Source organism: Physcomitrium patens, chromosome 2, assembly GCF_059467195.1.
Source record: "Physcomitrium patens ecotype Gransden chromosome 2, ASM5946719v1, whole genome shotgun sequence".
NCBI classification, from domain to species: Eukaryota; Viridiplantae; Streptophyta; class Bryopsida; order Funariales; family Funariaceae; genus Physcomitrium; species Physcomitrium patens.
Genome location: NC_143411.1, coordinates 19,717,474 through 19,745,227, shown reverse-complemented (window position 1 = coordinate 19,745,227; position 27,754 = coordinate 19,717,474). Strand labels below are relative to the sequence as shown.

Below are 27,754 nucleotides of genomic sequence, written 5' to 3'. Positions count from 1 at the left end.
GCCTCACGAGGTTGCATTTTCAACAAAAGAAATCCACAATGAAAATTTTCATTGTACATAGCTATTCAAAAGTTTCTCAATGAAATTTTTTTTGTTGCATGTGACTTATCTTTCTTTTGGAATCTCCAACATTTTCTAAGATTGCATTGTTTTCCTTCATTATTAAAAAATGTATATTCCATCTTTGCATTATTATTTTTTTGTAAACTTAAATCTACTTTCTTCTTTAACATACTTGCCTTCCCATACTCCATATACATCTCATTTGTGTTATCTTAGAATACAAAAGCTCTTTTGCTTAATTCTCAAATACAAAATACCTTATTTTTTATAATAGTTTTGAATCCTAATTGTAAAAAATATATAAATTAGAGTAATTTTTTTTATAAATTTGACCAACTAATCATTCATTTCATTATTTATTTGTAGTATAACACAACTTTACATAATTGTAAATATTAATAATGGTACAACAGTTAATACAACAGTTCGATTTTATTGTCGTTCATGTGAACAAGTTCAATAGTTTGAGGTTCATTAAAGGGGGCTCTTGCACACCATTAAAAAAAACATAGAAACTCCACTCGGTGGATTTGGTTGAAGAACAACTATCCAGCAATGCACACGAACGACACTCACTGGGTATTGAACGGAGTTGAGAGTGCTAGGAATATGCCGCTCGTATCCACGGTGTCCAAGCTTCAAAGGAGAGATCTCAACCAGTCATTAAATTATCTAACAAACTGACATCATACTAGCTAACCCAAATGCCATGCAGCCAAAACCAATCGAGACAGGTGACAAGCATGAAGCAAATGCCATGTGATAAGCACCGAGCTTTGTTCTTATGGCCTGTAACCATGTATTTAACAGCTCATACGGCAAGCGTGATCTGTTTCCAAAGAAGGTTTCTCATGCATTTCATGTGGCCGAGGTTGCCTCTTTTTATCACCAACCTCCCCTACACAACTCGCAGTCTACGCACAAGCTGGAGACTAGAAAGGCAACTGTAAGTCTACATAATGCTCCGAGATGACAATTGGTGGCACATAATGTTGGTGCCCATGTTGCAGACTAGTCACGATGGGTTGGCACAATTTGTGTAGACGATTTTCTAGACTTTCTGCAAATCCTGCTTATCCACATGTGTACCGTAGCCATATAGCCTATGAGACCTGGGGAATGAATGATCTAAAGCCTTCCATAGCCTTTGACAGTTATCGAGTCAGATCTACGTACCTGCGCTGCTGATCAATTCGCGTGGTTTTCATTTCGAGAAATGACAAGACTTTGTGAGGTCGTAATGTGGGCTTTGGTTCTTCTTCGAGCAATTTATGGTTAGGAATTTGTGCACACCATGCCCACCGCTTTATATGTAGAAAGTTATGTTTTTCAGTTCTACAAATGCAAACCAAAAATGTCACGAGATCCCAACAATTTGACTGTTGGTTGTTGATCAGGTATACACGCAGACTTCATAGCACCTCTGTGCAATGCAGATGAAAACTCGGGGTTAACCACGGACTGCGCTCAAGTAATAGCATACCTGCAGGACCTGGGGAGCATGGACTGCTGTCGTCAGCAATACCACTCCGTCAACCACTGCACCACCTTACACACCTCTAGAACTTGCAGGGCCCAGATTTGCGGTTTTCTCCTCCATGGCATTACGGACCGTTGTCAACCTTGCGAGATCGTAGCCGAGTACGTGCGAACTTTGACAAATGAATGTGCAGTCTCGATTGATGGGGTATCACGGTCCGGTGGAGCTGTAGTAATGAAGGAGGATCAGGGCTTGATAATCGTCCTCTTATAGAAGTGATTGCCTTAAGTGTTACATTCCAGAACCCTTCTCGAGAAACAGGTTCCAACCGATAATGATCATAATCTAGTCACGAGATGATCCTTTCAAAATCACAGAATTAGCAACAAACAGGGCATTCTGATGACTGGTGGAAACGAGTCTGCAGTTAGGGTAATACAAGTAGCAAAGCTTAAAGATGGCAAGTGTAAGAAGAAAAAGAGACAAGTGTCAGAATTGAAGGGTCACAATTGCGATGTCTCGCATATCCTTAAAAGATGATACAAAGAACACTTACAAATCCCACGATAGAACATCCATAAGACAATGGCAAGGAGTAAGTTGTCCTCAATATCCAAGTTGAAAACCATTCCATAGCTTCGAACATCTTGTATACTAATTACAAAGTTACTGTATTGCACCAACCGAAGGACCACTCCACAAGTCGTAAACCATCTATAAGTCCGTCATAAACTTGAGGCAACATTAAGACTTGGGGTTGGAATATTCAAACTACAAGGTTCTTGGTGTCTCTTCAAACCTGCAAAGGGGAAATGTCGGAAACAACCCACTTCACCATCAGGCGCCTATACTGCTCGATGCCGCAGGGCGAGAGAATCAACCAAGTTTCGGCTATTAAGGAGTGCTGAAGAATCAGAGGGAAAAAGTAACTCAAAAAGAGTTAACTATTCTTTGTGAATGGGTTTCATGGTCCTTCGACAAGTCCATGCTAACGAGGGATTTTAACTACAGAACCCAAGCTTTGCATAATATCGGTACAAATAACGTTAGAATTCAAACGTTTTACGAATCACTCCAATCGTCATCTCCATCGTCATCATCGTCACTTCCAGCGAAGGCCTACAAGATTTAAGGCAAATGAGTGAGATCATCGAGTCTGTCCAACGATATGATCATAAAAAAATAAATAGTTGAATTTCGGCATTAAATAAACACCAGATCAGAGTATGATGTCCACGTAGGTGTTATTTCTCAACGGTGCGCTCGGATTGTTCGCCAACAAAGAAATAAAAAATAAATAAAAGGGCAAATCAAAGCTCGAAGATGTCATACAAAATAATCGAAACACAACTGTACAAACGAATTGCGATAGCGAGAAAACATCGGTGTCCATAAGAGGAAACGAATGCTCACATCTACAGCAAAATCAGTTGAACAAACCAGTTCTGCTTAAAATTTAGATTGTATGAAGGTGCAGAAGTACCTGTCTTATAGCATTCGCCTTTTCAAGTATAGCAGCGACGTTGATGTTCGCAACTGGCCGGTGTACAGCCTCTTTCTTCTCCATACTATCAGCCCGACGAAGATTGAAAGACTGCAATACACAACGAAGGATCATAAAATAGGCAAACACGAAACCAGTGTATAGACATAAAAAATAAAAATAAAAATTACTCGAAAGTAATTCCACCTACCGAGGTTCTCATTTGATCCCGAAACAATGTTCTTTCATCAGGAGGCGGAGGCCTTAACGTAGATTCCTGGAACGTGAGCACTTTGGGCTGCAATTATATTTAACAAAAACAGCTCAGCGTAATGTCCTTAAAAACATCCAAGTTCTTGCAAATGAAGTTTGAATGAGGAAATCCGGTTGATGAAATGTAAACATGTTAACGGGGAATCGAATAGAGCCTACAAAAACCGATCCTCGGTCCACAGCAAGAGGATTATTACACACAAATGAGGACTTACCATATTTCTGTCCTGTTGCGCAATGGAAGCAGAAAGAGCATCATGGGTGTTAGAACTATTCTGCAACTCTAGAGACTCCATGGATTGAGCTTCCGCTGTAGCGTCTGTCCTGTCCCAGTTTACAGACTTGTTGTTGTTCTCTGGCTCTGAAGTAGAAATAGAAGGCAATGTCTGCTCATCTGACTGTCTTCTAAAACTTGAACCGTCTACTCCGTCGGGTGGTGCAAAAACCTGATTTCTTACTGCCTCCTCAATTGAAGATGAAAAATTCTCATTGCCATGAACTGCATCATAAACACCTAATGATTCTTGATTACGTTGAGCTGCAGCAATAAGACGTGTAGCATTCACATCTTCTAGTTGAGATCTACTCTCAAATTCTTCAGATAAGGATAATGACCCATGTTTGCTGTATAAAGACCGAACGTCCGAATCTGCATTCCTGGAAATCTCAAGTTCTTGACCATCTTCAGCCCTTTGAGAAGAGGACGCCCTTGATTGCTGAAAAGAGTGAGCTGCATCATCCATATCCACTTCACCCGCATGCTGAAATCCATCACCATTTTCGTTATCTGGAGAGGAAGCCGCAGACCAGGAAGTGATAGGAATTGATTCATTCGAGACCACTGTACCACTTGACAAAGCTAATTGCTCAATTTCTGCTTTCCTGGTGAGGACATTAGATTCTTTTACATCTATTGCTTCGGTAGAAAGAACATCCTCGACTGAAGAACTTGACGCATACGATGGGTCAGAATTGCTTGTTGCATTAGGTACCACTCTTTCACGCTCATTTGGTGCAACATGTCCATCATCATAATCATCCTGAATATAGCGTCTCAATGGTGAGACATGACCTGCATTCACAAAGGACGTTGAGGATGAAACATTGGTAGAATCAGGTAAAAGATACCGTTCCTCTTTCTCGCCTTCAATGTAATGATGAACAACTGTGGTACGAGCAGAACCCAAATCTTCAGAGACTTCTGAGGATACGGTACTTTTTGTTGGAGAATCCAGATCCAGCTGTGGGGGGGGAGAACAAGCGGGTGAACTGGTTTCAGAGTGAGTCACAAGATTTGGAGGAAGCGAAAAATCTGGCTTGGGAGAAAGACCAGAATCAACTCTGCCAAGCCATTTCAATGAGCCGGTCTCTGCAAAGTATGACCTAGGCGTATGCAAGGGCGAACGTAAGGGAGAACGTAATGGAGATCGCAACGATGGTTGATATGGTAGCTTGAAGGCGGTCCGAGGCGGTGTTGCTGGAGTTACTCCTTTACCACGCCACTGAACACTTGAGAATTGCTCATCCTTTCCAGGTGAATCTGGCGAAGAACTAGATGCCAAACCTCTATAAGATTTGGTAGTTGACCTCGTTGAAATGGGCTTCAAAGTAGTAGGAAGAGGGTCCACCTGTGGACTGGAGAATGGATTTCCGGATGACAATATCTTCTGACAAGCAATGGAACACAGAAAATTGACTGTATCAGCAAGAGAATATGATTAACAGAAGGAGAAGAGCGGGAAAATTAGTGCGAATGATATATACGGAAGTATGAAGAAAACACAGTTACTATAAAGCTTTAAAGGCAAGAACAATAGTAGCAAACATGTAGCATCTTAAAAACTGCATATTAAAGATGATTTTCCATGCGTACCTTCTCAGAAATGAAGTGATCGGCTGAGCCATCTGTCATAGAACTATCCAAGGAAAATTCTGAAGCTATCTCGACAGCCGCCTCTGGATGCTTTGATGAAGAGTGTGAGATAGAACTGAACAGTGAGTTTAAGTTGTTATCCGGCTTTGTTGCTGAAGCCTGCGGGGATTTAACTTTTTCGCTCACGATAGATGAGACATCATCAGCATTAACTTCTCGCTTTGATAAAGTTTCCTTCATCACCTGACTGAAAAGTCCAGCTGAGGCAGACATTTCAGGTCGACCTTGTATTGCATCAAAATCACGGCTTTCACATTCGCTTCCGTTGTCAGATGATCGAGGACTTTCTGGAGGGCTGTCTTTGATGATGACACTACCTGATGGACTCGAAGGGGCACTATTTTCATCTCTTCGAGGATAAGAAGAAGCATCATCCACGGAATTTCGAAGAGGACTAGGTGAGGCAAGTGCACTCGGACTTGACAAGAAAATCCTTTGGAAACTCTTCTTAGGACTCCCATAAGGACTGGAGGGTGCACTTGATCCAGAACTGTCGGCAGCACGAGAAGGTAGTACCAAAGAGGACCTTGTAGACTCAGAAAAAACTGAATATCTAGGAGTTGCACATTGAGGAGATCTAGGAGTTACACCTCCATTCGAACTAACTAAAGGAGGCGGTGCTGGTTGGTAACGATCAGAAGGTTCTTTTAATCGAGTCACAGTGTCATGCTTTAATGTTGAACTCAGCTGAAGAACAGGATGATCACCCTCGCCAGCAGGCGCAGTGTGAACCGATTCACCATCCTTTCGAGGACTAGGAGGCCCACCAAAGCCTGCAATTACAGGGCAGCACAATTCTCCAGAATTCGAAGGACTTTCACGATCCGGACTCATAGATAGTGTAGGCAAGGGGTAGAGTTGAGCTACGGGTTGACTAGGAAGACATACTGGCTCCGATTCTAGGGGAACAACTTCATAAGGTAAGGAATCTCTCTCTGAAACTAATGCATGGTGAGGAGATCTAGGAAAAGATGTAGGTGATTCAGAGAGCACAGGCACCTCTTCAACAGAAAGGCTACTGCAGTTGGACTCATGTGATCTTGGAGGAGAAGACCTCAGGTAAGCCGTGGGTGGAGAGTTAACTATATTATTCGACGACCTAGGAGGTGACCCTCGAGGCGAGTAGAGCGCATGGAAGGCTGGAGATTTTGGTGATATAGGAGAAGTAGGCTCTGAGTCACTAGATACTGAGATCAGCTCACTTGAAATAGAATGGCGAGAGGACATAGTGAAGCTAGGCTGCAGAGCATCACGTCCTTCATGACTTGGGCTTGTAGCACTTGGCAAAGAGTCCAAGGAAGAGGAAGTCCGATCAATGCCCTTAAATAGTAGATCAGATTCCTCCATGTCCTTGGGAATAGCAATAGCAGACACAACCTCAATATGAGAATCTAGGTTTCCATTTCCTTGAGACTTCATAACTTCACCAGAACGGTTGTCTGGTTTCTGAGCTACTGATTGTTGATCCCGGACTAAGGCGTAATCAGCAGAGGTATCAGACTGCCCTAAGAAAGATGAGGATTTAGTAGAATCTTCGTTCAACGCCATAGAAATAGGCGAGAGACTTTTCAGAACCGTCCCATTACTAGAATTATCAGCCATTTGGACGACTTTGGTCTCAGTAACGACTTCTGATATTTCTACTAATGCTCCGGGAGTTGGTGAAGGTTCCGTGAGCTTCATGCCTGGCGGAATGTAGGTTTTCTGAGCCTCGACATGATTCTGTAAAGCTACATTATTGAGCGCATCTCCATTGAAATGTGTCGCTCTGTGAACACTTCCAGGAGAATCGAAGTCGGACTCCCCTTCAGAACCAATTCTAGACGGCGCATCAACAAATTCATCATATTCGCTCCCAGAAATGCCAGACCTTGCCATTGAGACTTGCCTCGAAAATCTGCCACCCATCGGAGACGCGTCGTCACCATCCAGATTCTTCCTCCACAGAAACTTCCCTGACAAGCGTACGGAATCGTGGGCATCCATATAAGCGCTTCTCCTAGAGGATTTCAGAGGCATAGGCGAGTCCGTGCCACGTAGTGTGTTACCAGAATGTTTATCTCCTTCCCTGAGATCCATAGAAAATTCACCTCTCGCATTCGCTCTTGGCGTCCCTAACGGAGTTCTTACTGAACGAGGCTTCGTCTGTGCTTCTGAATCCTCTCGTAATAACCCATTTGTGGCTCTCGAGTCTATGGACAAAACTTGGACGCCGTCAGCAGCATCTCCCGACTCAACAGAGGATTTCACCTCCTTGGTCTCGAGGACTCTAACGTGTCCCACATCAGGTGCAGCAGCACGATCCTCCTGCTCAATGATTTTGGAAATTCTATCCGCCGAACTTCTTACTGTATCATCTGATTCACTACGTTTCGGTGTGCTCCCTGAGGGAGTAGCACTCTCAGGATCCGTAGCGCTGATTCTGACAGACTTGATTCCTTGGGATTTTTTTGAACTCGCTGAAACTTGAACAGTTTTCACCGTAGGTAGAGATGGATCTTCAACCAATATAGCTTTAGAATCACGTGGAACACCACTTGGTGTTAGAGGGCTAGGTTCGCGATTGGCACCCAGATGAGAAGGAACTGGAATTTCGACTTTCAAAACAGAGGCTAAATCATGCGGAAGTCCTTCCAAATCTTCAAGGCTTGCAGAGCCATACCGTACCCTGCATCCGAGACCACTTGATTTAATTCTTGTCAACTGTGTATGATGAATTCATTTTGGTGCTCACAAAATGCAGGTGCATTACTATCTATGATTTATCAACTATCTACTCTTGATATCTGAGTTGTTCTATGAAGACAAACGCAAGAAATAACCACACCTAGTATCGTTGTTTACAAGTGTGACGAGTAGGGTAAAATAGACCTGGCCGGAATCTGATTGATAGCAGCTGTTGGATGTCCAGTCTTCGATCGCCTACCCTTCTTCTGTTGACAAATAAGGCATCAAGCATAAGCAGAGATATGGTATGTAATGTATGATTGCGATTTCACTCATTGCAGCATAGTGAAGATATGTAGGTAAAGATGAGGTTGGTACTCCAGAAGCTATGCATGTATAAAATAATAATTACGCATGCGGTTCTTGGACTTTCTAAGGATAAAGTGTGAAGCACTGTATTCTACGGTGAGATGGAAATAAATTCTCATTTGGTTCTAACCTTCTCTCTACGTGCTTTCTTGTCACGCTGTTCTCGCTGGGCTCTCAACAACTCAGTGCTAGCCCATTCAAGCTTGAAAAAAGAAGGATCTGTGAATCTCTTCAAGCAAGCTCCAACTCCAGACACATCGAACCTGTTACCAGACAAGAATGTGCATGATCTCAGCAAGGATAAAAACTGCTGTAAACTTAAGAACACTTGGATTGAACTATAAAGAAACAAGAAGGCAGCAATCAACATGAAGTGAAATCGGGGAAAAATCAAGTCCAATCTGGTAAATCTCAATCAGCATCACCATTGATTTTTCATCTAAAACAACCAAACATGGCATGAGTTGGGATCTGTAGACTGGAAACGCTATTAGAAATTGACAACCAGACACAAGAAAAGCCATACTTGTCAAGAAGAAAAAGTTGAGGAGGGCCTCGGCATTCTTCATAATAATTCCGAACAAAGCGTGGTAAATCACCCGATGTGCAGTGGTTCTGATCGCTTCGTATACTGGCATGCCAATCAGAGCCTGCAGCAGAAAGACATAAGAAACAGTTTTAAAACCCATGTACATGAAATGTAAATTCAATTTCAAAAAGTTTAAAGTCGGGATAAAAGGTAAAACTTCAGAATATTGAGAATTTAAATTTTTCATATTTAGAACTTGGAAAACAAAAATACATATGCTAATCATCATGATACTCATTATCTTGATTCCCCTCCCCCATGCTGATAACTAAAAAGTACGTCAATGCACCGTTGGTATAAGCAAATCGGAGCTGGTTCGGCTCTGAGAGCAAAGCCCTTTCCACTGCTGGTAGCTCATCCTCTAACTGCTGCACTCGCATGTTCAGATCGTGACCTCGTGATCCTATAGTCATCAGTTCGTCATGTAGGCCACAAAATATCTCTGCTGCGAATCTGTTCATACAAAGCGCCCAAACTACATTAACTTCTTATCGTACTCGAGCATCAGAAGAAGATGACAATCAACTATTGTGAGGTATTGGAACGCTAGCCCTAAACCGTCAAATATTTTATGACGTAACAACAGCATCGCAGGCAAAGAGTCCCATGACACTATTTTGTGCATTTTTTGAACATTGATCCAGTTCCTTCGTTGGATGCTAATATAATTGAAATAAAAACTACTAATAGTACTACGAAAGGATTGTAATCACACTTCATAATAGAAGGATTGCTCTGCGTTCTCTGCTAATTCTGCAGATCAACCATTCATTTGAACCCCGTAAGAGCAACAACTTATCTGGTTAGTAAAGGCTAAACCAGGACAAATGACTTCTGTACATTCGTAAAGACAGCGGAGTACATTATGTGCAATAAGTCCTCTTCTGGCACGCCGCAGAAAGTATCAGCTTTCCCTTCCAGAACATTGGAATCATTTTCTTTCAATAAATGCAAGGACATGGAACTTACTCAGCGAGATCTCCAAGCTGGCGGACAATACCAACAAGTCCCGCCATGGCAACACCTTCCAACAAACTTTCAGGGTCATCGCGAGCAGCGGAACGATACAACTCTGGATTGGCCAAACTGTGCTCACACCGCACCTCATACCTCACAAGAGGCATTATTGCTCCACGCTAAAATAGTCAACTTCAAACTATCTAGAGTGATATGCTCACAAGTGTGACAATCAGCACCTGTCACCTCTCTCGAAGTTACGTCTAATTTCCCAGCAAGACTTCCAAGCATGTACCATGCTTACGACTGAGTTGTTCTACCAAAACATCTCAAATTCTAACGCCGCTCTGCATCCAAAAATGCACCATGCAAACCCATTGAAGTCTCTGACTACGCTTTGGAGGCTCTCACTAAATCATTATCTTGTGAAGTTGGGAATGACGAAGCCACGGTCATGAGAAAGGCGAGGTCTAGCACAGACGTATCCCACCTTCTGCAATGTGAGCAACAAAATCCCATTAAAACATGAGATGTACTCTGGAAAACCATTCATCAGTGCTACCAAAAGCTATTAGTACTGAAACTTCAAATCACACATAGAACTGTGGGAAACAGAGGATCGTTACAATCATCGATGATATTAATAACCTGCTTAGACTCTTCAGCTACCACCACTATGAAGACCTCACCACATTGTCGGCATATTAGAACCGTGCGTTTCATATTTGACATCTATAGGAAAGTAGTGGTGCAGGCCGAGACAGATAGGAGGAATTACTTGACAAAAACATTCACCAAAACCACCGTCTAATAATGCCCCGCAAATCGACACTGACTGACAAATTCATGCTTTAGTACACAGCATTCGTAAGTACAGTACAATGTGGGAAGACGACTTCAAGCCGCATTTGTAATTAATAACTCTGAAACCAATCCTACATCAAAGAAGTGACGTTAATGCAACTTCTTGGTATGCATGGAAAACCCTACAACTCGTACTCAAGGGACTTTTTAATTCTAGAACACTTCGCAGGAGCACTGAAACCAAAGCCTTCAAGTGTAACCAACTTTGACTTCGTTCCTGGAATCAATGCTTCACATGTTGACTTTTAACATTGTGCAGGAGCCTGGTTAGCGAGGAGCATAATGGATAGCTCTGAATCTTTCACGACCATAAAGATCTAGAAGGGGCAAGTCTATCCAATGTAATAGCTCACGCTTTCCTTTCAAAGCTAGGTTTAGGACCTACTCAGAAATCCGCGCACTGAGACTCGTGAACCTCCACAGCCCAAAGATCCGGTCGTCAGACTAAACGCTCTCCTCATCCACTGTTCGAGCCATCGAGACATCAAGGCCGCCTTACTACCAGAAAAAAAATGAAAAAGTCGACAAATACAAAATCATTGTGAACGTCGACATCAATACCGACCAAAATGTCGGTGTAACAAATCACGTGGTGCAATGCCACATACCAAAAACCTACAATAAAAATCGCCGAGATCAACGGCACGCTCCACAATCCAAGCACTCGGATCCTGATCGAGTCAAAAACCTAGGGCTCCTTCAAGAAGAGTCCGAAACACCGCAATGAAGAGCCATCCAAAACACCTGATTGCGCAATCACAGAGAAAATTACCTGTTAACATCCACGCTTGCCATTCCCGCGGCTTGGAGAGCCTGACCTTCCGAACTCTAAAGACTCCCGAAACGGCGATCTCATCCTCCGTATCCCGTCGAGGGCTCCAAACCTCAAAACCTCAAATCACGGCGAATCCTGAGTTGAGAATCCTGCAATGTCATGATGGGACAAACCTAATCGGGATGAGCGAGACCCGAGTGGCGCGCTAACTCAAGAACCGAATCCCTCCAAAACCGCAACGAACTCTAAACCGGGGGTCGGGAGGAGCTGAACGACAAAACCGAGGAAGAAAAAGAAGCCAAAGCACGTCGATGAAGATAAGAGAAGTGGAGAATTGCGAGCAGCAGCAGCATAGAACGAGTGCAGAGTCGGAAACTCGCAGAGAGGGGAGGGATGGAGGAGTAGGATCGCGGAGTCGAGCTGAGCCAGTCCAGACCAGAAAAGAGCAGTGCAAGAGCAGGAACAGAGAGAGGTAAGGTGGGACTCAAGATTGAGAGGCCCAGACGGCCATTCATGACTCACTGCACGCCGAGCTCTGCAACCCCCCCCCCCCTTGTGGGGCCCGCTTCCTCCTCGCATGCCATCCCGATGCCCGCTCACATTCATCCGAACTTATGGATGCTTTTCATCATACTTTGTCCCTGTTCCTCCGCCAAGCCAAGTTGACGCTGCTCTCTGAGCGGTGATCCCTACCCCCGCCCCCCGCTCTCGACCCTTTGATCCCTCGGGTCACCCCCTCCCTCCCTCCCTTCGTTTGCGTATATGTGTCGTATAAAATACTTCTGCACGTTGAACTCCTCCCATTCATTTCTTCGTCGTCTATTCTTTATCACAGTAATTGCTATTTATATGGGTTGTGTTAAAAATAATGTTTTTTCGTAAGGTGTTATTTTTAAGTTCATACCCAGTTTTGATAAAATCGCCAGAATGTCTTCTGGGTTTCAGCTTTCCAACAACTACAAAAACAAAATGGTGAGAGCGTGAAATTTTAGACTGAACATTTGATAATGTTTTTTCATTAACAGAATATTGCGGCGACATGTTTTGACATTGAATAAAAATAAACTTCTGTGCTTTTGTTCGATCTTTTTCTGTTTCTTGTGAATTTTAGATTGAATTTTTGTTGAAGAAATCTCCCTCTGTGAAAACAATTGTGAATGTGTATGTTACGATGTCACTCGTAGAATAAATTTCAACCCAGTTTTTAACCTTCGGCAATAAATGAACATAGAAGACTTTAAATTTTAGTTCATCTATTATTTTGATATGTGTACGATTATATATATCTAGTAAAAGGTAAAATGTGAAAGTGTACATGCCATGGGTGCCTTCAAAGCAACCATACAACCACCAGTCACTTATCACATTTATTACACAACAAAAAGATTACTTTTGAATGGAAGCACTGGAACCTCTCTATAATGTTATCAAACAAATAGTCTTAATTGTGACATCACCAGTACAATAAAAATTATAATCAGAAGCGGTAAAGTGTAAAATTTTAAAATTCAATATATAGCAGTCGAATTCTTGTTTTTGATAACGGTCAACTTCTCATTTGCATGAATCAAGTATGTTGACCAGCTAGTTGATAAAAGAATCAAAACGCCTTACTTAAATAAATTAAACAGATAAATTACATGTATAAAATAAGAAAAGAGTGTATTTATTCATAAATGTATAGGTTGAATTTCTTGTTGTAGGATTTTGGTAGATTATGGTAGTTATAAAATTTGCATATAAAATCATGCAATTCGCATACACAGACTGATGTGTATATATATAGAGAGAGAGACTTTTAATCTTAAAAAGTAGGAACAAAACAATGCAATTTTGAACCATTAATTCATTTTTCTGTGGATGATACAACAATATGTTGATTTCTTTCTAAAAATTCTACTCCGACTTTTATTGTAGGGTCGTCTTTGCGAAATGCCATAATACTTCAAGCAACCTCACAAAGAAAAAATAATACAGTTTCTATGTGATCTGTAATATTTTATTTAGAAGGTTGATACTAATTGAACACTGAGAAAATAGTACTGATCAAAATATAGTTGACAAATGTATCCACTGATTGTACCCTTCTAATGTCAATGCATCTACCTTTTCTCTCATTTTATGCAAATTCTGCCGTTTCTAGTTTCTCTCAAGTTTTGATTTTTCTAGTAATTGTTTTTGACAAGGTTAATAATAAACTGTCAGGGATAGAGGTCAATCAAAAAGATGAAAATACATTATAGTCTATTTCATAATTTTTTTGCTTGCAATTAATGCAACCATGTATACTTTTTACTTTACTTTACTTTACTTTTTCACTTTTAAAATATCACTCTTCACATTTTCTGCAATTTTAAAGAAGTTTTTTTGACTCTTCAACAACGAATAACAATTGTTGTTTAGAACCCATCAATAATACATACATACATACATACATACAATTAAAAAACATTCAAAATTTAACTTAAAACTAATTAGAGGCATGTGCTTTGATTTGGAAGTGACATGTTTAATGGAGTTATTGATGTACAATAATTCAAAATACAGAAACGATTGACTATGAAAACAATGTAGCTAAAAACAATGCAAATTTGTTTCATTAATAACACACATAAAATTCAATAAATATTAAATAGGATAGAAACTACATGAAAACATAATTTATTTATAATATATTATACATAAAATATGCATAAATATGAAACTGTAAAAATACAGTAAATATATATATATATATATATACATACAATAGATGAGTCTTATGGTTTTGAGTTGTGTTATATTTTAAAATATTGTGTATGTAAAAAGTAAAAATGTTGTGAAATTTCAATAGAAGCTGGGTTATTATATTTTATCAAAAATATTTTTAAAAGCAATGATGACATGCGTATTTTTTTTTTTTTGAGTTTTTCCATCACAAACACCACAAGCTATTTTAGCAAAGCACTATTTTTTGAATATTTTAATAATACGTTCTGCAAATGAACAAAACATGTGTAAGTTCTTCCATTCCTTTTACAAACTTACTCCGAATCTTATATTGATAAGTGAGGTTGACAAAACAAATACACCCTTCTTACTCAGAGTGCGTTGTGCACTAATTATGCAATATCAAAATGAACAAACATTTATAATTTAGCTTGTATTGATCAAATGATCATCTACTTTGTACATGCATCTTTACCTACAATCTTCACACCTCTCTTTTTCTTCCAAACTTGAGATGAATTCCATCATTTTCTGTTTATTGTATTAATATTTTTGTGTAGACATTTTTATTTTTATTTTTGTGACTAGACAATAGCACCTATTTCGAGATAAGTATATCTGAACTATCAATATCTCTTTGAACATCCTTCAAACATGTTTTAAAACTCAACACAATTGTCTACACATTCAAGTATGATTTTGATAAGCTTGGTGTACATTGGTTTGACTTAATCCTTACAATGACAATGAAAAAAGACAATTACTACACAATCTATTATTATCGTTACTTAATTTACTTGCTTAATACAATTTTTTAACAAAAGAAGATCACATTTTAAAATTGTAATGATTTTAAAAGTTACAGTTTAGATGCCATATTTATACATCAAAACGAAACTTTTACTTTTTGAACAAGAACAAGTTAACCCATATACGAATTTGTTTCCTTTAATGGATTTAGTTTATATGTTATACCAGTTTGTGTGGGTTTAGGGTTTAGAGTATCTATGTGGTTGTTACCCGCAAGGTGCCACGTCACACCGGTGACATGGCAATAGGCAGCTAAAGTTCACAAAATACGAATATTCCACACTCATTCGATACTTCAAGAGCTGTTCCGCGCCAAGAGCCAGGCACCGATACTTCTAAAAATCACCCCAGTCACTCAGATTTGATAATGTCCAAATCAGTTAGATTAAATGATCAGTTCCGTAGATGCAGAGGAGACGAAGCTGAAAGGGATCTACAAAACCAGTCCATGCTAGAACACACGCCGTCGATCGAGGGGAGGGTATGGACGGCGCAAATGGCGAGGAGAGGGGAGGGACATTCTCGTCCGCCGACGAGGGGCCATGCTAATCGCGGCGTCAGGATTCGGCTGCTCTGACGATGGTGGCACAAATTAGCGACTGTGTTGAGACCGGATAGTGTTTTTTCTGGGGGGGGATGCTGCTGTTTGTAGAGGAGCAGTTGCACTCTGCGCCGTGTTTCTTTGGTCGTAGTGGATGCGTGGGCGTGTTTTATGCATCACGAATATGTCTCGCTGCTGCGTTCCCTGAACTCTCTCGGCTTATGAGTCTCTGAACGAATCATTTAGCGAATCTACCTTACCATTGTAAATTCGTTTGCTGGATGGACGTAATTCGATGCTCGGGTTCTGAAAAAGAACTGCAGGAATATGTATGGTCGGACACGTTTTATTTTTGTTTTTGTTGACCAGAGTGTCTAGAACCTGGTTTACGGTATTGTCCTTTCTGACCAGTCACGCACGCCATTGCTCCGGCTGAGGTAGCCGTATGTTAACCACTTGAGTTGTGGTGGCTGTCAGGTTAACCTTATGTTGTACTTCAAGACGATTTTATTTCTACCAAATGCTTGCGAAGAGGTTATTGCCATAACGAAGGCAGTTGAAAGGACGTCGTAAGGAAATGCTTCTATGAAGCGTGCCGGGTTCTCCTCCACAGATGTAGCCGTTGCTCTGTTGGATTCTGTTCGGGGAAAATGTCCAGTTTAAGTTCAATTCCGGGAGGATGCGTAATTTAAGATAGTTCAGGGCCATGCTTCTGGAAGGCAAGACCAACTAGTTTCATTTTCAAAGCATTGTCAAAATATTTTCAAGTGCAAGTCCTCAAACAGTCGCTGCCGATCTGGAAGTACAGCTGAATATATACCTCCCTGTGTATAGCCTTGGGGAGGATCATCTATCGTGTTATACAGTGGATGGTGTACCGAAGGCAGAGAGAGCACTACAAGAACCTAACCCTAGCATAATGTTTTCGTGAAAAATGACAGGACCTGGTATAAAGAGTCTCCTAGGTATCTTTTATTAAGTCTGGTTCTCGCGCTCATTGATGATTCTTTTCGCACGAAACGTGTCGAGATTATGGTTATAGCAATCTACATTTCTGTGAATCGTGTTAACTCTCAGACCTACGCCAGCTTGTTCAGAAGCCAAAGGATGTAAATGTAAGGGCAAATGCGGTAAGGGTTGGAAGCTTTCATCATGCGCACCAGCATGTGAACTTGTGTGTGGAGGTTTCTGCCTTCTTTTGAATTTACTAGTGCCATCATATGCAGCACTTACATTTTTGTCACCATCGCTATGCTTGACATTAAATCTGACATCGAGTTTTTTTTTTTTTTTTTTTTTTTTTTTTTGCGAGGGTGTGCTGTCTATTCGGTGAATTGCCTCTGGAAGGAGACACCCAATTGAGAGTCACGAAGTGTAAGATTGAAAGTTGTTGGAAAGTAAGACCAGTATGGAATGTAAGTGTGGTGTCGATTTAAAGATGTCTTTTTACTTGAAGAGGGTGCAGCCATTCCCGACGAAGGAATAATCATAGATGTACCTTATGAAAAGTATGATTGAATTGTAGTTGGATAATAGATCGCAGCAATGTCCTCCATACTCGGTGCGCAAGTAGTTTTCACTGAATGAGGGCGATAACTTTTAGTGTCAAACATGCCAGACATGCACGAGAGTTCTTCATCCAGAGATGCAGGTCTCTGAAATATTTAAAGTTGTTCATCATATCACTATCTTGCCGGAAGACGTATATTTATGATATTGTGTTCAAACTTGAGAAACGAATGTTGACCTGTGCAAAATAATGCTGAAATCAGAGCGTTCCTTGAGGAGGAACACATTGAATAGGTGATTAGATCTTGTCCCTCTTCGATGGCTCGTTGACGTGTAGGTACGTATCGGATGCCATTGTGCACCTGCCAGCGCTCGTAGCCTGAGCGAAGTAATCGTGGTTTTATCTAATACTTCAACTCCTCATAAGCAAGTCTCATCGGAGGAAATGGTAGCATCGTATATGTCATAGAAAGTGTTGACCAAGTACATTCTGTTTTAATGTGTCCTGCAGCTTTTAACTAAATCTCTGAAACGAGTATATGCAGCATGCAAATCTGAGTTTGTGAAAGTCCATGGTTGTGACAAGTAGATGGTTTGTGGAAGACTACACGTGACAAACTCATAAACAATTCGCGAATTCGATTTTTTTCGTGAGGTTTTGGGTTTCATTTAAACATACAAGGGTATGAATGAGCTGCAAATGGAACATATATATATATATATTTATTTTCTGTTCGTTTTCTATCGAAGTGCAGGTCTAATTTCAACGCTATCGAACATGAACATTTTAGTGATCAGAATGGTGTTCAAGAACTATGGTACTTACTTTGATTTTTTGAGGCGGGCAATTGTTGACATTCACGATCAACTCTCCATCTATATTAGCACGTTTGTGGTTAATTCTCAGGTTGCATGTGGATGTGATAAAAACCCTGTCTTGATACATGTGCCGACAACCCATTACCTCCACTTATTCGCACTTTCGTCAAGTAAACATTCATCAACTTATTTATCTGTCATGACTATGTCCGTGTGCCAGCGATGTCTTGGTTGTCTGGGGGCTTCTCAGTTAACCCTTGACGGAGGATTTGCCCCTGCATCAGTAGCTCAGTTTCTCCACACTTGTGAAAGAGGGTACGTCGAAGTTGCCTGACAAGGTTCCTTGGCCTCAAATTTGTGGAGGCTTGTATGAATAAATCTTATTTCAAACTCAAAATGCTTTAGTAGGTTTAGTCTCCGCATTCAGGGGTTCCCAAAGCTGACTGCATTATCTGCAAGAAAACGCTAACTCTGGCAAACAGTGCATCTAGAAATGACCATTTGAGATCGTTTTGAGCTTCAGTTCTGTGTCACTTATGCCCTGGTATCTACTTTGTATCCATGTTTCTGTCAGTCAGTACATTAGGTGTGTAAAGTTTATTGGCAAGCTTGGTGAGTTGTGCCAAGATGTCAAGTAACTTAATTGACTATGATGCCTAGATCCACTTCCTTCCACAAACAGCGTGATGTCGATAAGTTAATTTTACAGAAAGAGATGGTCTTCAGTGGATGTTTCTCATTGCTCTTGGATTTCGTGCCAAGGCGAGGTCTTTTGTGTGATTTTGCTGAGAGGTGCATGAAATAGGTGCTATTCTTAGAACAGGAAGATTCTCTGTCGATGATGTTTGCCTCCGGAGCATGTGTCTGCTCCCACGGTGCTTGAGATATGTCCCTGAGATCACAACAACAAGCTGTTGATGCATTTCATTCCATGTTAGTGGAGTTCGAACCTTTCTCTTTTTTCTGATGGGAATTTCTCAAAGGAATGCTTCAATTCCTGCTCAGTTCTCACAAGACCTAATCCAAGAGCTACCTACAGTACCAAATGGTAAGCTGGAAAGGAAACAAACACACTCAAGTGCGATGCTTATCATGTCATGAAACAATAGTACAATTCTTGCCTGTGTGCATAAAAATCCATCCGCTGTGTGTCCATATAAATGGATTCATTAACTTCTTGTATTAACAAAGAGAAAGTTTGTTAATCTTAGATTTTACATTCATTTAGTTAAGATTTTCATTTTCATTTTCATTTTCATTTTTTTTTGTTGTAATAATGATACTTTTGAATTGGGTAAATATCTAATTTTTTATTCTAAAATGATATATATATATATATATATATATATATGTGATTATATATACTTGAACAACGTTTCAAACGAAATGATGAACATAAGAATGATTCTGCAATGATTGATTAGTTACATTATCAAACACCCTGCAGTGACAATATATGAATGGTATCTGATGGTGTAATTATTCAATCATTGTAGAATAGCATCTTACTACAACGTATAAATTACCAATTATTCCAGTTCATTTATTTATTTTTATATATTTTAAAAGCACGCGTGGTTTATCAGGATTTTATTTTCCGATTTATTTGATATTTTAGTTTTAAATTAATGAAAGATACTTCTTTGTGGAAGGAAGTGGATGGAGAGCCAAGAGCTAAAGCCCAACAAAGGACGATGACGACGACGAACGACGATGAACGCACGCTCATGGACGAAAAAAAGAAGACGAAGACAAAGTCGACGAAGAGCAACCTCTAGCTTTTGGTTTTTTTCGCGGCTTTTTGCTTTGGCCATGTCTACTTTTTCATCTTCGTATTCTCATACTTCTTCGGCTTGTTATGCGACATGCCTGCCAAGCTCTAACGCACGCGGGGCGGAGGAGGTTGAGGGACGACGCGTTGTAATGGTGGATGCTGGAGATTCTGTTGTAGGAGTTCATCGAAATGGTTTCGTAGCAGCTCCGGAATCTCGGCCAGTCCCTTAACTGACGACAACTGGTGGTCCACGAGAGCCGTATCGTGTCATAGTTCCACGGTTCCGAGGAGTAACGGACTCTTCCAGCTTAGGTTCCGATGCTTTCACACACTCTCGCGCATTGATTAGACCCTGGGGATTGTAATGGCGATGTCATATCCCGTCTCTGCCAGCCTCGCCAAGCCCCCTTCAGTGTACCTGACAGAAGTATTTGGATGAGTTCTGTGTCTTTGGTGGGATTGTGGTGGAAAAACTCCAGCCTAATTGTCCGTGTGTGGGAACCGTGGGGTGCAATGGCGGATTTTTAGGTAGTGGTGAGGAATCTGGACGAGGGGTACCTTTGCGTTGTTATGCTCAGAGTTTATCACGGAAGCGGTTGGACTTTCTCATTACCAGGGCGAGTGACTCGTTCGACAGTGCAGCAGCGCTTGTGCTACGGGTTCTGTAGCGGAGTCTGTTTGCGGTATCTGCAGCGTTGTTGAGTAGTCAACCTTGCCCAGCTGTGGAGGCTGTCAATTCGCCACAATCAGGAGATTCATTAATCAAACAATCATATGATTCATTCGTTCACTCTTCTTCTTCTTCTTCTTCTTCTTCTTCATCATCATTCTAGGTCGTGTTGGTGTAATAGAATCCTGTACTTCGATCTTAGGTAGGGAGTAGATGATAAAGCCTAGACTGAGCTTAAAGTCATTCCTAAGAAAACAGGACTTAATCCTCTTAAGTTTACGGGTCTCTTATTCTTGATGATGTTGTGGAGTTTTTTCAGCTCTTGATGCAGTCAGAAAAGGAAACGTATCGGTTTGAGGGTTTTGGGTTTTTAGGGTTGGCACTCAATTATCCGCGCAGCTCAAAGAATCTTCATCCTCTTGTCAATTCCAGTCGTGATCCAATCTCAGCACGGAAGAACCATGAAGAGTTTGTGGGAGAAATTCTTCTTATTGGTGTGAGCTGCAGCGAGGGCGTCGCGCTGCGTGTGCAAACTCTGGAATAATACTATGTAGAGATAGGTTAAGAAGAGGGCTCGAGGCGCATGCCACAAAGACGGCCTTTACGTATCTGTTGAGACAAGAATGTATTCAGCAGGATCACAGCAATCTAATTACAGGAGCAATGTGGGTGCCTCGTCTTCGTCCAAATCTCGGGGCAGTATTACGCGACCAAATCCTACCCCGCCCATGACACCACTGCGGCAGGAGGCAATCCCGTCCTTATTGTTCCATCGGCCGTCCATTTCCGCTCCATCTATTCGAGGGCGTAGCCGTGATCTGCATCAACTGAACACCGAAATTCAGCTACTCCAGGTGAGCCGCGAGGTTTCTTCATTCCTCAGTGTACTTAATGTTCCCCGGATTCTCATGGAAAGCAAAGACAATCAATGAGCTTGTCTCTCTCTGTCTATGTTCACCGTTGAACATCTTGTTTCATTTTGTTCTTCTTTTGTTACAGGAGGAGCTGAATTCTCTGGACGACACACCCCCTGCATCCAAAGCCTGTAAAGAGTAAGCTTGAAAGATGGCCTAAACTGAACTTGTTGTATATCAGTTTCTTTGTCATGGTGCTTCATTCATGGGCTTTGGCCAGTGATACATCTGAGATTATGATTTACGTAAATAATGTGTTGAACTTTTGCGTGTGCACTGCTGCAGTTTGGTGGCGTTCGTTGAGAGTCGTCCCGATCCTTTTATTCCGAGGTAAGCCCTGGCATTTACCAATGAGCTCCTCACGATTATTTGAATCATTCTGTCTGCATTTCGGATTGACGAGTATGTTTTGTTTGTGAGTACATGTACATTATCCTAACGATACATGTATATAGTCCTTTATGTGCATCAGCTGTGAAGAATTGATCTGCGTGACATGAAAAAGATAAAAGTTGAAAGTTCTAAGAGGAAAGATGGGCTATCTGTTGCAGCTCTGATGGGATAGGACCCCAGTCGTGGCCTTACGAGCGGCCTGTCAAAGCTTCACGCTGTTGTTGGAAGTTCAAGTAGCACTCGAAAGGCAATCTCATCTGCCTTTATACGATGTGTCACGCATTGATGTCTCGAAACGAAATGTATTATATAGATCCTTGCCTTCTCGAGCAAGAACCGTTAAGATGGATGGACGCAGTGATTCACATTGTACGTGTGGTGTGCATTCGAACAGGAGAAGCTGTGTTGAAACGAAGATGTATGCGAGAACCTAGCCTGACTATTAAAACCATGTTCTTTGAACGTCTGAAGCACTGCAAGAGAAAACTAAAGTCCAGGGATAGTTCTTGTGCTACTGTCAGTTGGTATTTTTTTTACTTAGCTTACTGTGAAGCATTGATGAACTGCGATCTCCTTGGTGCCATATGTTAGTTTTGTAGGATAGACTTGAGGGCAGAGTGTGTATCATGTACGACTAGTTCTGACTATCTTTTTAGCTGAGGGGGATTCTTGGTAAGTTCTGGGTCAGTTTCTGGCAATAAACGATGCTGTTTACTTTTCCCTCGTTTCATAACACAACCATCTTTAAGTAGGATCTTGTACAGCGATACTGAGAACAGTAATCCAACCAACCAGTTTGATGGTGGCATCTAATCCAGAAACAGGATTAACTTATCCACGTGAGTCAAAACTTTCACTATCCAGATCCAGACCGCCTTCCCTGGTGATGACTATTAAAGTGAAGATCTGCTGCAAATACTTCATATTAAGTGACTCATCAGAACTTCTATTATAAAATTTTAACTAACTTACACGACGGCAGAGGATAGTTACCAAGAAAGCAAGATGAACCTAACCGACATCATTGGAGTGTGAGACGTCCCCTCCATATTTTGAGATAGGCTAACTTTTCATTAACGTTCCTCAGGAAGGGATGCAGAAAGCATTCTGAAAATCTAGCTCGAACAAACCGCCACATGTATTTTAAAACGATATGTAACATTGCTCCTGAAAAAAACTATTTCATTTCCTAATCTACATACTGCACATCAGCAATACCCGGGCTTGTCGTAAGCGCTGAATGTTTCATGTACTCATTCGTGAGTATGAGTTTTCCGTAAAGCCGTAGTAGACACGCATGCATGGCGAAATGGGGTATTCCACCAACAGCTGCACACCACAGCCAATCAAATTTTAGGGAGTCGAAAAGCATCTTTGTTGCTAAGAACCACCAGGGTAGAAGGACTAGAATGGGACTGGGTTGAAGGGGATGCAAACATTGTTGGAATTCTTTTTGACTTACATTTATCACATGTAATTTGAGAAATCACAGCACAACATTATGCGAATAGCAGTTATGTAGCCAGCTCTTGTAACAGCAATAAGTACGAAAAGCGAGTTTACACAATTACAGAAATACGGTACATTTAAGCTGAAACTATGTGGCCCTGAATTAAAATCCATGCTGTCAACAAATACCTGGATTTTTGAAGGAAGAGCGCGCCATGTGTCCAGGTTAGGAATAGCCTGAAAAGATCATCAGATTGCATCAGCTTCCTAAAACGGCATGTATCCACCATCACAATCAAGTCATCTCTTTAATCAAACACACAACCTGTTTCGCATCTTGCAACAAACCTTGGAAATAGAAAGTATACCTATTCCAAGTGCGACAATGCAAAGAAATTCTATAAGTGAAGCCAATTAGGTCATAGTTTTCGGAAGCATACCTCAAAACCACTAGCACCAAGAACAGTTACGCGGTAACCGATGCCCACAGCCACGTATACGACAAAAATAAGCAACAACCTGTCCATTCAACTCGAAATCAATTACTCCTGCTAGACTATCAAATTCAAATAAAAAGACAGTCTCTATCATCCTCTATAGCAATTAAAAAAAAGAAAAAAGAAAAAAGAAAAAGCCCCTTTCAGCTGCATTGCCTTCGACGCTTTAGACTAAACGAACCCAAAAATATCCCTATAGAACTGTCATGCTCCGAGTTGGGACAAAGATGAACTTACATGAAAAGTAGAGAACCAAACCAGCCCCAACCTTTTTTACTCATATTCGTCACCACTGGGCAGCCTGCTGGATGTTTTAATGCGGTTTCCTGTTCAAGCAAATTTGACTCGTCAATTGTCTGATCAAGAGTTAATCAAACCTGATGGAGCTAACCGTGTTTTTGCGTCACCTAAATTTTCACCATCAGCAATTCGCGGTCAGTATTGTTACTGCCAAACTGGAAAACTTACACTAAGTCTGTGCAGTGTTAAAGGGTCAATATAGAAAAACAGAACTCCAGAGCGTCAAAAAACTTGGTATGCTTAGAAAATTTTACTAGAGATAATGTGCTTCAAAGGTTTAAGAAACGATACGAATATCAAGGTTAATGACGTCAGGGGCTTACAAGATTACATTCTCCTGATGTTCCATTCATTGCCGTCTTCGGCGGCTGCACGTATAGCAGCATATAAGAAAAACACATAACGGTATAACTGAAGCCTCCATCTTTCCTCATAATATGTGCGTTTAAGCATAACAAACACTTTGTATTGATTCGTGGAAACCAAACTCTGCCCGGAGTTCACAATCATGTGAGCTAAAAGGCTTAAGTAGTTCACAATAGTGGAGTTCGAATAGAAAAGTGCAACACCAAAGTATGATCAAATTAAACAATTAGAGGAACTGTCAAGTAACAATCATGCAGTATACCTCAAATCCAGAATGGCTGCAGTACACCAACACCGAGAATGAGCAATTTGGCTTTGACTTGTTACATGTAGTCATATTTACCCGAACACCTTGCTCTGGCTTATCTTGATCTGGTTAACAAAAAATCAAGGGGATGAATACGACGGTCTTGATAGATCACTGAGCTGACTACATCATTAATATTGGAACGACTGCAACTGGATTCAATTGACATGAACAGATTCATTCTTGATTTTCATTCGTCGACTGTCAGACCGACACCATGTTATTAACAAGAGAAAAGGATACAAACGAAATCAATAAGCAGATAAAACTTCGAATCATATATCCATATAGAGAAAGAAATAGGCTTTCCCAAACTGAAGTACAATGAAGACAATACGTGAAGATGTACCGTACTTATCAAGGAGTAGTAAATACTCTCAGGGTACCCGAGAGTCGTACATAAAGAATAACCTGTAAATTTAGCCGCGTACCCCAGATCAAAACTCAATTCGAAATGTGAAATGCAACCTAATGAAACTTCAAGAAAACATCACCTCAATGGAACTAAATTTTATGAGTTGGGATGTCACTGGCCACCTTCACATACTGATCAGCTACCTACATACAGTCCTTCAGACCAGCTAATGAGCTTTAATATGCAGATTCAGGGAACTAGTAAGCAATAATTCAGACACTTTACGAAGATCAATCTACTTATAAATGTGTCTGGATGTGAAGCAAGGTGTATTGATAGGAAATATCATTACGAACCCGGATAAGACGAAGACACGAGTGCACTGCAGGTTTCACCACAGTGTCCTAGACCACCACAACCCTGAGCAAATATTCAAAACCTAAAAGTTTCAGTCCTCGAACGATATAAAACATAAACAAAATTCCCACAGTTAATAGTAGAGAAACTAGAGATCTTTCTACTAACACTAGAACAGATTGGAACAAATGAAGTAAAAAATTAGCGTACAAATTGCTAGTCAACCATCATATACACCACCTCATTACAAGTCGACACAAAGATACCAAGGATAGATCAACAAAGTTATATGTAGAAGATGAATATATACCTCACAGTTTTCGCACAAAGGTGGATTGAAGTTGAACTTCATGTGCTCACACAACTGATTCATGCACACGATAAGCTCATCTTAGTTGAAAATAACTAACCAAACCGACGAACATATAGATAGATGATGAAAAGGGTGACACCAACCATTAACAGAACTAACAAGACAGAGGAGCAGGGAAAAATTTGCAGAACCAAGCTCGTCAATGCCCACTAATTTATGGCGTGACGTGTACACCCACCTGGAACCAGTAGTTGGTCTCTCCGTCTTTCGACTTTGCAGAAATCTTGTAAAACCTTCCCAAAAACACAGCACCAACACACTGTTGAAAAAAGAACAGGGTCATACTTTTCCAGTGGTTTGTGAATATTATGTACAAGGCTCGGTGCATAGGCTAGAAGCTATTGGTGCTCTGCTTTACAATTCCCGCATTCGTAATCGCCCGCACTAAATCAGCATCTACAGAGAACTGACGAAGAATCATATCGCCATGGAAAAATACCTAGCATCCTCTACTTAGATTGGGCTAGGGTCCAAAGATTCAATACCCGTCTTCACTCAAAATTCCATGAGGGTAGCCTTTGGTTGGAGAGACAAGATTAAAGCTGTACATCTTCCCATTTGTAGTGGTTGCCCAGGCACAAGCATCCGAAACCTCTGAATTCCCACAAGACTGTGTGTCGCCAATCCTAACGAGAGCCAGGAAAGAAACGACAAAAGCCACAAGCCACTCCATGTCCGAATTTCGAAATCTACACCCTAACAAATGAACTCAAATCGTGTGCATCAAACAATCAACTCTTGCAGCAACGCGCACAGGATTCTAAAAGCCCTAACTCCCTGCTCCTCCATTCCAGCTTTGAAGTTCCCCTGGACCCAAAACACCAACCCTAGACTCAAGATAACAGCCGCTCCCACAAGATCCTGCTGAAATAATTCCAATCTTCCTAAATCCACAGAAACCCTTGCAATAAAACTCCTGCTTGCTGCAACTGCAGTGTGCACCAAAGCAATCCAAATCCATATAGAACCCCGATGGTTACTCCTGCAGCAATCACATGCAGCACTGTCCACTTCTGATAATGATGCGCATATCCCCTCTCGTAATTCCAACGACAAAAACATAGATTGGGAAAGAATTCAGACACTCTGCGTACAGAATGATTGAACTAGAATGCAATTGAAGCCTGAACCGATTCGTGATGAAATGGAATAATACCATCTCTTTCTCCGATCGTACAAACGATTCCCAAGCTTGCCAGATTGTGAATCGGCAGCCAGTTTGAAACTTTCCCAATTGGATGACGATGCGTTAGTGCGCCTTTCTTTCTGTTTGCACAGAGGCAAGACGTTGCTAGTAGCCTGTTGCCACCACATCCACGGTCTTAGAGAAACCCACACCCCACGACCGTCGAAGCCTGATTTTCCATGGACCGCGTCCCCTTTTGCTCATTCATCGTCCCGTTTGTGACATTGGGTACCGAGAGCATGAGTTCCTATGAACTGCATGCTGATCACTAGAGTCATGGCGATCGAAATGCTTGAGTCACGACGCATTTAGCGCATCGAGAATCGGACATCGACGTTCTGAATTGAACGGACCCAGGTGGCTGAGCCTTTCTTGTACTTTTTTTTGGGTTCGTTCCCTTTCGTGCACAATGCTTGAAGGTATTTCTTACGGATCTCCTCGGAAGCTTGACCTGGTATTAGATGGACGGGACTACTTGTTGAACGCACTCCCTCCAACTGAAAGCTCAATCATGGCTTTGAGGAGTTGGCAATCTAACTTACCTACCATGCGTGTGTGAATTCATACCCAGAGCTTGATGAGCTTGTAGCCTTGGTGTTGCGATTCTTCGGGCCGAGGCAGCTGTTCCCCCGCTTTCGATGATCTAAACGAAAAACCAAGCTGTCAACAACTTTTTATCTTGCATTGCCTAAACCTAATTCGTGTCCAAATCATTTCGTTTCGAGCCAACCAATTATCATCCGGCAGCTAGTAAACTCTCTTGACACAATCACCCCCCGCCGCTTGTGTCCAAGCTTGGTGTAGACGTCTGGGCATTGCTGCTGGTGTCGTTTCAAAATTCCTCATCTCATTCAGTGCTAATCCTTGCAAGAGAGCAGTTCGTGTTGACGCAACGACTCAGACAGATCGTTCACCGATTAGCCCACCTCGAAACATAACACACACACAGAGCCCAAGAGGAACAACATTTTG

At 41.3% G+C, this 27,754-nt stretch overlaps 4 protein-coding genes and 1 long non-coding RNA gene across 7 annotated transcripts; 3 read left to right on the top strand and 2 right to left on the bottom strand.

The window, feature by feature from the left end:
- Nucleotides 1–1,029: 1,029 nt before the first annotated feature.
- On the top strand, nt 1,030–2,227 carry LOC112276053 (uncharacterized). Its single transcript, XM_024507017.3, has 2 exons — nt 1,030–1,337; nt 1,461–2,227. The coding sequence occupies exons 1-2, from the start codon at nt 1,280–1,282 to the stop codon at nt 1,814–1,816; spliced, it is 414 nt and encodes a 137-aa protein (XP_024362785.1). The 5' UTR covers nt 1,030–1,279; the 3' UTR covers nt 1,817–2,227.
- Nucleotides 2,144–11,928, bottom strand: LOC112276013 (uncharacterized). The gene is made up of 11 exons (XM_024506934.3): nt 11,451–11,928; nt 9,827–10,307; nt 9,147–9,310; nt 8,795–8,918; nt 8,399–8,531; nt 8,104–8,165; nt 5,173–7,900; nt 3,515–4,966; nt 3,238–3,324; nt 3,027–3,137; nt 2,144–2,662 (listed from the first exon to the last, which is right to left on the bottom strand). Exons 2-11 carry the CDS (start codon nt 9,979–9,981, stop codon nt 2,606–2,608), a joined length of 5,073 nt encoding a protein of 1,690 aa, XP_024362702.1. The 5' UTR covers nt 9,982–10,307; nt 11,451–11,928; the 3' UTR covers nt 2,144–2,605.
- A 3,462-nt stretch (nt 11,929–15,390) lies between these two features.
- LOC112276061 (uncharacterized) lies at nt 15,391–17,198 on the top strand. Its single transcript, XR_002967926.3, has 2 exons — nt 15,391–15,842; nt 15,991–17,198. It is a non-coding gene; the product is annotated as an uncharacterized LOC112276061 (long non-coding RNA).
- Nucleotides 17,199–19,694: 2,496 nt separating this feature from the next.
- LOC112276045 (guanine nucleotide-binding protein subunit gamma 2) lies at nt 19,695–22,311 on the top strand. Its single transcript, XM_024507006.3, has 4 exons — nt 19,695–21,139; nt 21,285–21,337; nt 21,485–21,529; nt 21,751–22,311. Exons 1-4 carry the CDS (start codon nt 20,909–20,911, stop codon nt 21,827–21,829), a joined length of 408 nt encoding a protein of 135 aa, XP_024362774.1. The 5' UTR covers nt 19,695–20,908; the 3' UTR covers nt 21,830–22,311.
- Nucleotides 22,312–22,511: 200 nt separating this feature from the next.
- Nucleotides 22,512–27,051, bottom strand: LOC112276024 (uncharacterized). Of its 3 annotated transcripts, none has more exons than XM_024506966.3 (12): nt 26,753–27,051; nt 26,082–26,599; nt 25,775–25,829; nt 25,534–25,587; nt 25,223–25,286; nt 24,866–24,922; nt 24,467–24,576; nt 24,162–24,206; nt 23,776–23,864; nt 23,482–23,560; nt 23,231–23,278; nt 22,512–22,921 (listed from the first exon to the last, which is right to left on the bottom strand). In XM_024506966.3, the coding sequence occupies exons 2-12, from the start codon at nt 26,267–26,269 to the stop codon at nt 22,838–22,840; spliced, it is 873 nt and encodes a 290-aa protein (XP_024362734.1). In that variant the 5' UTR covers nt 26,270–26,599; nt 26,753–27,051; the 3' UTR covers nt 22,512–22,837. The 3 variants fall into 3 exon arrangements, with proteins under 3 accessions (XP_024362734.1, XP_024362750.1, XP_090104385.1); XM_024506982.2 differs by having other exon boundaries at nt 26,082–26,578; nt 26,753–26,892; XM_090248259.1 differs by having other exon boundaries at nt 26,082–26,403; nt 26,753–26,879.
- Nucleotides 27,052–27,754: the final 703 nt, after the last annotated feature.

Excerpts from the sequence above, each read along its gene's own strand:
- LOC112276053 (XM_024507017.3), top strand. The coding sequence starts at position 1,280 with ATGACAAGACTTTGTGAGGTCGTAATGTGGGCTTTGGTTCTTCTTCGA. Across the intron at positions 1,338-1,460 it reads TCTTCTTCGAGCAATTTATG|GTATACACGCAGACTTCATA; the intron begins GTTAGGAATTTG and ends GTTGTTGATCAG.
- LOC112276013 (XM_024506934.3), bottom strand. The coding sequence starts at position 9,981 with ATGCCTCTTGTGAGGTATGAGGTGCGGTGTGAGCACAGTTTGGCCAAT. Across the intron at positions 3,325-3,514 it reads CGCAACAGGACAGAAATATG|CCCAAAGTGCTCACGTTCCA; the intron begins GTAAGTCCTCAT and ends ATATAATTGCAG. Across the intron at positions 2,663-3,026 it reads AGGCGAATGCTATAAGACAG|GCCTTCGCTGGAAGTGACGA; the intron begins GTACTTCTGCAC and ends TAAATCTTGTAG.
- LOC112276045 (XM_024507006.3), top strand. The coding sequence starts at position 20,909 with ATGTATTCAGCAGGATCACAGCAATCTAATTACAGGAGCAATGTGGGT. Across the intron at positions 21,338-21,484 it reads GCATCCAAAGCCTGTAAAGA|TTTGGTGGCGTTCGTTGAGA; the intron begins GTAAGCTTGAAA and ends GCACTGCTGCAG. Across the intron at positions 21,530-21,750 it reads CCCGATCCTTTTATTCCGAG|CTCTGATGGGATAGGACCCC; the intron begins GTAAGCCCTGGC and ends TATCTGTTGCAG.
- LOC112276024 (XM_024506966.3), bottom strand. The coding sequence starts at position 26,269 with ATGGAGTGGCTTGTGGCTTTTGTCGTTTCTTTCCTGGCTCTCGTTAGG. Across the intron at positions 25,588-25,774 it reads AGACCAACTACTGGTTCCAG|TTGTGTGAGCACATGAAGTT; the intron begins GTGGGTGTACAC and ends TGCATGAATCAG. Across the intron at positions 24,923-25,222 it reads CGTGTCTTCGTCTTATCCGG|GTTATTCTTTATGTACGACT; the intron begins GTTCGTAATGAT and ends CTAAATTTACAG.